The sequence below is a fragment of the Vulpes lagopus genome, chromosome 12 (assembly GCF_018345385.1).
Source record: "Vulpes lagopus strain Blue_001 chromosome 12, ASM1834538v1, whole genome shotgun sequence".
Classification (NCBI taxonomy): Eukaryota; Metazoa; Chordata; class Mammalia; order Carnivora; family Canidae; genus Vulpes; species Vulpes lagopus.
Window position 1 is genome coordinate 55,487,629 of NC_054835.1, and position 10,550 is coordinate 55,498,178.

Here is a 10,550-nt window from a genome sequence, read left to right on the forward strand (position 1 = left end):
GAGTCGGGCCCAGACAGCCCCTCACTAGCTGTGCAGCCCGGCCGAGCCAGTCTCCTGCTCTGAGCAGTAAAGTTGTCAGTGCAGGGATTTGGCATGATGATGCATAAGGTTCCATGAGTTCTGGAAGATGGGCATCACTCTGCAAGTGGCAGGGACTGCTGGCTGCAGCCTTGGCGAGTTGGCCCAAATTCCACCCAGGCAGCACCAGTCCCATGCAGCAGTCCCTCCGTCTAGCTCACGTTCCGGGACAGGCCAGGGCCCTGCAGAGTCAGGGCCCCGAGAGTGAGCGAGTGTTCTTTGCAAAGGGAACATGTGGGGTGGGCTCCCTGAGTGGAGCCTGCTCCACTCAGGGAGCCCGACAGGGAGCCCGACAACTGCAAGTTGGAGGAGAAAGAGCTGAGCAGGGGGTGTAGTGGTGGCAAGGGCTCTGTGAAAGGTCGGAGGCTTGCAACAGGTGAGGGGGCTCTAGCAACCCCCATTGGTCCATGTTTCTGCTGATGACAGGAGCAGCCTTCCCCATTCTGGTGAGCTGGGGACCCTGGCTGCCAAGGAAACCGTGTTGAAAACACAAAGCACCAAGAGCAAAGAGGCCCCACCCGGAAAAACAACATCCTGGCTACTGGGCAAAAGCAGAGCTCCGAAGGAGGGGCTATTTTTAGCTGCTGAGCCAGGGCAGGACTTGTATGGCCTTGCTGTCTGGCTGCATAACTCACCCATTGTCCCGTCTGACCTTGGACTCCTGCCTGAGGAGCCTCTGTCTGTGCCAGTCTGGCGGGCATGGACCCTTTCTAGGGGGCACCTGGGCCCCAGAGAACCCAGGGAGGAGGGACTGGCCTGGAAACACGCTCCTGGTGTGGCCTCCCTGTGGGCGGTGGGCATCCTGGATTGGGCTGAGGGCTGTGGGGCAGTGGGGGGCCCTGGGCCTTCCTGGGAGAAAAGCAAAGGCTCTACTGGGGTGCAAGCCTGGGTCTCCCCAGAGTAGAGCTGTGTTCCAGCTGCAAGGCTGAGTGTGGGGGCACTGAAGGGGATTCTGGAGGAGGACACAGACCCCTTTATTGGAGGCATTCTTACCTCCAGCCACATCCTGGGGCCTTCTGGGCCGCAGCCCACCCCGACTGAGAAGGGGTGTGTGTGTGTGTATGAAAGCAGCTGTAGCTCTCAAACTTTCTTTCTTCTTTTTTAGATTTTATTTATTTATTCATGAGAGAGACACAGAGAGAGAGAGAGGCAGAGACATAGGCAGAGGGAGAAGCAGGCTCCACTCAGGGAGCCCAATGTGGGACTCGATCCCAGGACTCCAGGATCACGCCCTGGGCCGAAGGCAGGTGCCCAACCGCTGAGCCACCCAGGCATCCCATCTCTGAAACTTTCTTGCCCACACCCAGGAGTGGTGCCCTGCTCCTGGGGGGTATGTGCTCTGCATTTAGCCCTGGGCACAAACCCCAGAAGGCAGGTCTAGAACCGGGCTGTGGCATCAAGGATGAAAATAGCTCATGGGAACGGGCCACGAAACAAACACTCAAGCAGCCGGAAGGACTGGGGGGCTTGGCCCCCTCTGGAGAAGCCACCTCTAGCAGCCCCTGCCCAGAACCAGGAGAAGGGCTGCCCCAAAGGGCAGGCAGCTCTTTTCAGCCCCTCCTTCTGGGCCAGGGCTCCCCACCCCCCACTTTCCCCCCCAGGAATCCTGGGACCTCCTGCCTTTCAAGATCAGCTCTCCAAAGATGAGAATTCCTGATGGGTGGAGAGAAGGATAGAAAAAGGAGTTATTCATTCAACAAATATTTATTCAGCACCTACTATGTGCCAGGCACTGTCCCAGGAACCTGGGAAAGGAGGGACTGGGTAGCCTGGATCTGTCCCCGCTCTGGCTTTCTCTCCCAGAAATAAGGCCTACAGGGGGACAGGGTCTAAGGGGCATTTCAAGGGGTCTGGGGGACGCCCCTTGAGAGGTGGAAGGCCCAGGAGGCCTCCAGGAATGAGAAGCCTGGGGAGGTGGGGGACTCCACAGTGCCGTTCCCTGGGGTCAAGATGGGGGTGTGCAGAGAAGCTAGCTTCCCAGGAGCAGAAACACTGCAGGAGGCCCCATGCCCTCCGGCATCACCTCCTCTTCAGCACAGATATGCAGGACTTCTTGAGAGGCCCGATCTGCAGGTGGGCGTCCACACTCTCCAGGAAGAAAGCAGGCTTGAGCCTGCGAGTGAAGAGTCCTGCAAAATGGCCATCCAGGCGGCTCTGGAAGGGGTCGATGGAGGAGGCCAGGGTGCTGCTCCGGCGGGCCCTGGAGGCCTTCAACCTCCGAAGCAGGTTCATCTTGCCGTCCCGCACGGCGTAGAAGGCCAGGGCTCGGTCAGCATATTCTAGGCAGATCCCGACGGTGGGCGAGAAGGGCTGGGGCAGGGGCGCCTCGAGCCCGTGGAACCAGACGGAGAAGCTCCGTCCATTCCACTGCAGGCAGCAGGAATGGGCGTTGCGGCCCAGCCGGCCCCGATCGTAGGGCTCTTGCGGGGAGAAGTCTTCGGCCATGACCCCCACGCTGACCCAGCCGTCAATGATCTCTACCTCCCAGTAGTAGGTGCCCCGGTCCAGGGCGCCCTCACCCAGCACCTGCTCGCAGTGGGTGAAGCGGGTGGGTGACTCAGGGTAGTTGATGGGACACAGCACCCTCTTTACACCTTTGGTCCCAAACAGCTGCAAGTACTTGTCTGCCGTGTCGCTGTCCAGGTCCACGATGTAGGCGACTGCTCCGGGGGACAGGAGAGAGACATGGGGCTCAGGGTTGGGGGCAGGTGGGATAGCCTCTCCGCCAGATGACCACCTCCCTCAACACAGCCCCCCACCCCCCGCCTTCGTGACCAGCATGACTCAGCCCCCCTGGAGAGCACCCAGTGAGCTGACCCAGTTCCCCCCAGAAAGAATGGGGTGGGAGGGGAAGGAGGGAATCCAAGCCTTTGTGCAGTAGGGCCCAGCCCAGCAGCCTCTGGAGGGCCTGGTGCGGGCAGAGGGAGAGCCCAGGCGTCCACTTACACTTGAGGAAGTAATCCCTGGGAGCCTCACTCTCCACGTTGTTGGTGCTATCGGGGTCTTGGGACTCGGCATCTGCTGCAGAAGAGACAGGGGAGGGGTTCGCTCCAGCTGCCCGTGGCTGGGCAGGGATGCAAGGTGCTTCTCCCCTGAGCCTGTGACCAAAATCCCTCTCCTCCTGCATCCTCCCGGCCAATACCTGGGCACAGGCACACACCCAAATATGGGACTCCGTCCTCACATGCAAGCCTGGTCCTTGGGTTCTGCCCCTGCTCCACCCCCTCCCCGCCCAGCCCCTCTGAAACTCAAGGGCAGGGCAGGAGGGGCTCCCTTGACCCCCTGATCCTTTGGGCTGTGGCCGCAGGGGCCGGATCGGTGGCTTTGCTCGCCAGTAGGAGTTGGGGCCCACCCTGTGCCAGGCACACAGTTTCCATCTTCTACTCCTGAACGGGTGCCAGGCCTGGGGCCCTGTGTGGGGAGCCTGGGGAAGGGTGAGTCACTTGGGGGGCACCCACCTTCCGTGCCCAACTTCTGCAGCTCGTCTTCATCACCGCCCAACCCCCGCAGCTGCTCCCACTGGCTGGCACAGGCCGCCGTCAGCACATCTCTCACCGCTCGCACGGCTTGGGAGGATTTTGTGAAGCTGAGCTCCCTTGGGGGGCCGGGCCCAGGGCCGCACCCCTCCTCCAGGGCCAGCCTCAATGCCAGGAGCTCCTGTGCCAGAGAAATGACTAGTGAGGCCTTGCTGGTTCCAGCTCCTTGGGCTGCGGGGGGAGCCCTGTGGGACTATGGCACAGCCCTGGAGCCCAGGCAGCCCCGCCTGCCCTCCCCACTCCTTGCCTGACCCCCTCCCGTGCCCTCTCTGGCCCAGGAGAGCTGTTCTTACCTGCAGGAAGCTGACCGAGTCGGCCTCGGGGACCTGACTGAGGTTGTGGCGGGCCCGGCTCAGCCTACTGCGCTGTTCCTCCTGGCGCCGCAGGTCACCCTGGGAGCGGCCCAGCATGGTGGCCTCCCCCTCCTCGATGAAGCCCAGCACCTCTGTCTGGAAGCCCTGCAGGATGGCCGCAGCCTCGGTGAACAGTCGGCTCACCTTCTCCCGCTCTGCCAAGGCTGCGCTCTGCTCGGGACGACACAGGGGACAAGGATGAGGGCAAGAGCAGTGTGATTCTGGCCCCATCCTTCCCACCTTGCCCTCTTGCGGGGATAGAGGGACCAGCCCCGGCTGTCCTGGATCTATGTGCCAGGTCAGAGGAGCCGCTCATGCTCAGCGGGACCAGACAGTGCCCTGCGCACAGGCCTCTTTGGAGAGGACCATAGCGTGCTACCAGCTCATTGCCAGGAGCCTGCTGCAGGACTGCACGGGGACGGGGTCAGCGTGGGGTCCAACCTTGATGAGGGCCACCGTGCGCCGGGACAGTGCAATGCCAGCGCCCAGCTCATCCATGCGATCCTCCACGGCACTCAGGACTTTGGATTGGTCCGCCTGTGGGTGATACCCTTAATCAGCATGGGGCCTGGCAGTGGCCACAGCCCTACTCTGGGCTACCAGGCCTCACCAAGGGGGAGAAGAGGGATGACCCGGGAGTGGTATGTGTGCACAGGTGGGACTGGGAGTGGCCATGACATCCCATAATATGCCAGAGGTGCTTGGAGCCCAGGTGGGTGCCATTCCCAAATGTCTGGGGAGAGCACAGGCTGGGCAGGTTTGTGGGCTCTGTGCCTCGACTCTCTGACCAATGGGCAAGCACAGGGCCATCCCTGCTCCTCAATGTCGCTGAACTCGCTGGAGAACTTCCTTCAGTGAGGACGAGGCAGAGAGAGTGGGGTAGGTGCTACACAGAGGGCATTCAGCTGTCTCGGGGATCACTGTCCCCCAAGAGTCTGTATCCCCATTCCAGGCCTGAAAAATGGGGATTCCGGGCAAATCCCCTGGGTCTTATGAGTCACTGCTCCAGGCAGGAGAGACGGAAAATCCCAAGGCCAGAGGCGCCAAGACTGGGCTGGAGGCCAAAGGAAACTGGGGGTGGAGGTGGTTGACGGCCTGAGAGCACATGCTCCCTCCCCGGCCCCGGAACAGCTGGACAAGAGCGGTCTGTATGCTAGGTCCACCCTCTGCCACACTCCTGTCGCCTGCCACACCCATCTAAACCCGATGCCTCAGCCCAGGCCAAATGTGACCTGGGACCGCCAAGAACCCGGCCCAGCGCTAGGCGGAGGAGAGGCCAGAATCAGCAGGCGGGGACCCCGCCGGCCCGGACCCCCGCGGTCCTGACTGCTCCCTGTCACTGGACCGGGCTTCAGGCCCCTGCTTGCCCTTCCAGTCCTTCTCGCGTTCCCTCTGGGCTCCTCCAACCCCCATTCCCAACTCGAGCAGAACGTCCCACAGCGAGTGGATGGATGGGTGACATTGTCAGTATTGGAAAGGACGCCAAAGGGCCAGGTTAGAGGGCATTAGGGCCCTACCAGGGAAGGGCAGGGGGCTGGATCCATGGTCCCCCCACCCCCGCTCGGCCCTCGCCCGCCCTGGCACCCCCCGCCCGCCCCCGCTGCCTGCGCCCACCTCCTGGAGCGCGCGCTCCTGCTCCAGCGGCACGAGTTCGTGGCCCCGGTGCTCCTGGGCGGCGCAGGCCTCGCACAGGCACACGCGCTCGGCGCGGCAGTAGCGCTCGAGCGGCCGCAGGTGGCGCGGGCACAGGCTCTCCTCCAGCCGGCGCAGCGGCGGCACCAGGCGGTGTCCGCGCAGCGCGGGGCTGCGGTCGTGCGGGCCCAGGTGCGCGGGGCAGAAGGAGGCGAGGCAGGACAGGCAGGACAGCGCGGCGGGCAGGGCGGCGCCCTCGGGGCACGCGTCGCAGCGCACGGGCTCTTCGCCGCCGGGCCAGGGCTCGGGCGCGCAGGGAGCCGAGGGCTCCGGGGCGCTGGGCGGCGCGCTGGGCGGCGTGGGCTCCGGGGCCGGGGCCGGGCCGGGCCCGGGCGCGGAGCCCGAGCCCGAGCCCTGGCGGAGCTGCAGCAGCTCGGACAGCGTGTGGTTCTTGCGGAGCTGCAGGCCGTCGGGGAAGGGCTCCTGGCACAGCGGGCAGCGGGCCGCGCCTCCGGGCCCGCCGGTGCCACCCGCGCCGCGGTGCGGCCAGAGCGCGCCCAGGCAGGCCAGGCAGAAGTTGTGGCCGCAGGGCAGCGTCACCGGCTCCCGGAGCGGCTCCAGGCAGATGGGGCAGCCGAAGGGCCCGCTGCCGTCCATAGCTCCGCGGCCGCCCGGGCGCCGCCTGCTCTGCGCCCGCCCAGGGAGGGCCCCGGCCCGCGCGCTGCGGCCCCGCCCCCGGGACCCCGGCCAAGGGCCCAGCCCCCTTCCGTCCCCCGCTCGGCCCGCCCCCGGGGCCCGGGACACCGGCCCCAGCCCAGGCTGCGCGCGCGGCCCCGGCCCCGTGTGACCCCGAGGGGCCCCCGGACGACCGTGCCTCCCGGCCCAAGGGGAGGGCGGCACACGGGGAGTGCACCCCCCGGCACCCCCCCGGCACCCCTCATCCCCCCTCAAGGCCGCCCCCGGCTCCAGACCTCCCCGCCGCCCTTGTTAGCCAAGTTCCTGAGCTGTTGAGAATGAACCGCTGCTGTGCGCTTGTTTTTGCCCCTTAGCGACTCTATTTACCCCTGTGGGGAACTCGGGCTTTTCTAAACTTGAAACGGGAAGTCGATGTCACCCTCCCAGTCCCTTGTCTGAGATAATTCAGTTTCCCTCCAGGACCCCGGGGCGCAGGCACTTGTGTCTGGGGCTTGAGGTGTGGGGTTCCCGAGCGGAGGCATTTAAGGCTTGTCCAGCCATGCACTTAATAATGTTGTTTTTTAAAAAATGGCAACAAAATAAAGTAGTATTGGCTTATAACCCAAAGTATAAAATAAACACCCGTGAGTGCATACTGATGTAAATAAATGACTGGGTAAATAAACAAAGGAGCACAGAATCTCCCATTCAGAAGAATTCAAAGTAACTGTTATACATACTCCTAGATGGCCCAGTTTCCTACTTCTTAAACGTGGGCTGCGCACAGTGACTTTCTTCCAAAGGGAGCTAAAGAATCACTTTATAGGGATGCCTGCGTGGCTCAGCAGTTGAGTGTCGTGTGCCAGGATTGAGTCCCACATCGGGCTCTGGGCGGGGAGCCTGCTTCTCCCTCTGCCTCTCTCTCTGTGTCTCTCATGAATAAATAAATAAAATCTTAAAGAAAAAAAAAAAAAAAGAATCACTTTATAGTGGTGAAGCCTGGCAAGCAGGACCTCAGCCAAGTGATCAAGGTCACTGTCAATAGTGATAAGTCATGTTGACACTAAGCACCCTGTATAGGATGGTCTTCCTCTCCAAAACCCATAGCCCAGTCTAATCATGATTAAAACATCACACAAATCCCAGTGGAGGGACAGTCTACAAAATACCTGGCCAATACTCCTCAAAACCTTCAAAAAAAAAAAAAAAATGGCCACACACACACACACACACACACACACACACATACACACAAATAGTAGGGGGTCAAGTCTGAGAAACTGTCCCAGCCATGAAGAGCCTCAGTAGATGTGATGAGTAATGTTATATGTGTTCTGGATGCATTTCTGAGACAGAAAAGACATTAAGGAAAAACTAGTAGGGAGATTTGAATAAATTATGGACTGTAGTTAATGTATCAATACTGGCTCTTAATTGTGACAAATGCATCATAATTATGTAAGATGTTAACAAAAGAAGAAGTTAGGAGGGAGGTATCTGGGAACTCTGAGTTATCTTTGCAAATTTTTTGTACATTTACAATTATTCTAAAATTAAAAGTTCCTTAAAAAAAAGGTCCCCCCCCCAGACCTCCTGCTGGCAAGAGTCCAAAGAGGAAGGAATAAAAGGGTGAGGAGGGGTGTTCCATCCATAAGTGGGGCTTAACCTTTCTCATCACACCGGAGCTCCTCTCAAAGCCTGGTGCAGCCTTTTCCAAAGTTATGCTTTCAAATGTACAAAACAAAATGTGCAAGATTCCATGGAGACTGATTATACTGAAATACAGGTACAAAATATTAAGAAAATAAATTTGTGATAGAGTTGTATGTATTTATTTTTTTGAAAAAAAATTAAAAGACGGTATGTATTTATTTGACACAGAGAGAGAGAGAGAGAGAGAGCACAAGCAGGGGGAGGTGCAGGCAGAGGGAGAGGGAGAAGCAGGCTCGCTGATGAGCAGGGAGCTAGACAACATGGGGCTTGATCCCAGGACCCTGGGATCATGACCTGAGCCGGAGACAGATGCTTAATTGACTGAGCCACCTAGATGCCCCATATGTATTTCTTTAACCCAATAAATAACAAATACTGATGGAGGCTAATAATGTATTTTTGAAATAGTGATAAACATAAGTGATATTTGAGTTACTCTGTCGCCACATAACGTGCTATGAAAATATCTGTAATTTCTGTTGGTGACAAGTCACAGAATTGCTAACTCCTCCGTAGTGTGTTCTTTCCATTTGTAATAGAAAGAAATGTTAAATTTCAGTTTAGAGAACAGTGAAAATACAGAGAATTTTCTCATCAAGACCCCCAGCTTAAGAATGTTTAATTTAGGGGCACCTGGGTGGCTCAGTAGTTGAGCGTCTGCCTTTGGATCAGGTCCTGGGATCGAGTCCCACATCAGGCTCCCCGCTGGGAGCCTCCTTTTCCCTCTGCCTATGTCTCTGCCTCTCTCTCTGGGTCTCTCATGAATAAATACATAAAATCTTTAAAAAACTGTCTAATTTAGAAAGATGCTATGCAGAGCTGCCTTATGTCTTTCCTGGAAGGAGGGAAGAAAACTAAGGTCTGTGTAATATTAAATGAGGGGTGCAATCCTGGGGGACTCACGGGAAGGGAGGGCGGATCATGGAGGCCTGTGTGGAGGAGGTGGCATCTGAGCTGGGCTTTCATGCGTTGCTAGGACTCAGGCGTGCAGAAACTAAGGCGGGAACAGATCTTGCAGCAGAGGAGTAGCAGGGGTACCGGCCTGGGTGTGCCCAGTTTGGCAGGAAGACGGGTAATGAGTTCCATACGTTGGTTTCCACAGGGATCACTTCTTGATCATGACTGTCCCTTGTTTGCCAAGACCCAGGAACAGTTTGGAGGCTCAGACATCAGCACCACCCTGCTGCCCGGCTGCAAGCCAGGCTGCCCGGTCTTGCGGAGACCACAGACCAGCCTGGTTCTGGAGGGGTGAGGGGTGCCACTTGGGTTAGGGAGTGTTCATAGGTGCCGGCCGACCTTCTGCTCCCACCCCAGAGCACCCCAGGGTGCATGCTTAGGAAGAGCCGCTTCCCTAGGAAAGCTCAGAGATGTGATTTGTCAAGACAGTGGTGTTTTAATACTTCATTTCCATTATCAGAGCTTTAAGGTTGCCTGACATGTTAATTCTTTATGGAATGAATTGGCTCCTGAGGGGGAAAGGTAATGGGTGTTTTTGACGTCGGCAGGAACATGCTCACACCCGTATCTCACTCTGCCCCTGCAAGAACTATGTCATGAAGGATGGGAAATGGAATTCCAACCGGTTGTGCATTTTGCCAGAGGTCACACAGCTCATCCTGTGGAGGGGGGAGAATTTAAACCCAGAAAAGTGTGACCTGAGAATAATCCTAAATCTCATATATGAACTTGTCTACATGGCTGGAGTATTCATTGAAAGGGGAAAAAAAGAAAGGCAAAACTGAAACAAAAGTGGGGATCCCTGGGTGGCTCAGTGGTTTAGTGCCTGCCTTCAGTTCAGGGCGTGATCCTGGAGTCCCGGGATCGAGTCCCACATCCGGCTCCCGGCATGGAGCCTGCTTCTCCCTCTCCCTCTGCCTGTGTCTCTGCCTCTCTCTCTCTCTGTCTTTCATGAATAAATAAATAAAATCTTAAAAAAAAAACTGAAACAAAAGTAAGCAAAAGCAGTCCAGAAATGGGAGTAATGAGCAAGCCATTCCCAGCCTCGCTTACATCTATGAAATTGAAATGGGATCCAAGCCAGGTTCCACAGTAGCACTGAATGGTTTCGATATATATATATTTTTTATCTATTTTTTTTAGTAACCTCTACACCAAACGTGGGGCTAATGCATGACCCCAAGATCAAGAGTTGAATGCTCTTCTGACTAACCAGCCAGGCACCTCATTTTGACCTACTTAAAAGTTTTTTTTTTTATTTGTATTCATTTCAAAATAATTGAGTTTACAAAGTAAACAATTTAATGAGGTTTATAACAGAGCTGGCAGTTGCGTGTCCCACCTACTCATGAGGCCTGCTCCCGCGACCACCAGTTTCAACTCTTAACCATTTCTTTCTTTTTTAAAGATTTTATTTATTTATTCATGAGAGACAGAGGAGAGAGAGAGAGAGAGAGAGAGGGAGAGGAGAGAGGCAGAGACACAGGCAGAGGGAGAAGCAGCCTCCATGCAGGGAGACCGATGTGGGACTCAATCCCTGGTCTCCAGGATCATGCCCTGGGCTGAAGTTGGCACTAGACCACTGAGCCACCCAGGCTGCCTTCTT

General features: G+C 57.5%; 1 protein-coding gene across 2 annotated transcripts; it reads right to left on the reverse strand.

The window, feature by feature from the left end:
* Positions 1-1,234: 1,234 nt before the first annotated feature.
* TRIM47 (tripartite motif containing 47) lies at positions 1,235-6,548 on the reverse strand. Of its 2 annotated transcripts, none has more exons than XM_041727204.1 (6): positions 5,582-6,548; positions 4,409-4,504; positions 3,908-4,138; positions 3,537-3,735; positions 3,025-3,096; positions 1,235-2,738 (listed from the first exon to the last, which is right to left on the reverse strand). In XM_041727204.1, the coding sequence occupies exons 1-6, from the start codon at positions 6,254-6,256 to the stop codon at positions 2,098-2,100; spliced, it is 1,914 nt and encodes a 637-aa protein (XP_041583138.1). In that variant the 5' UTR covers positions 6,257-6,548; the 3' UTR covers positions 1,235-2,097. The 2 variants fall into 2 exon arrangements, with proteins under 2 accessions (XP_041583138.1, XP_041583137.1); XM_041727203.1 differs by having other exon boundaries at positions 3,025-3,099; positions 5,582-6,546.
* Between the last annotated feature and the right edge of the window lie 4,002 nt (positions 6,549-10,550).

Bases quoted from the DNA above. Each gene is read 5' to 3' on its own strand.
- TRIM47 (XM_041727203.1), bottom strand. From the start codon at position 6,256: ATGGACGGCAGCGGGCCCTTCGGCTGCCCCATCTGCCTGGAGCCGCTC. The intron at 3,100-3,536 runs GTGGGTGCCCCC...TCTCTTCTGCAG, and splicing joins GCAGAAGTTGGGCACGGAAG to CAGATGCCGAGTCCCAAGAC. The intron at 2,739-3,024 runs GTAAGTGGACGC...CCCCCGGAGCAG, and splicing joins CAGGGATTACTTCCTCAAGT to TCGCCTACATCGTGGACCTG.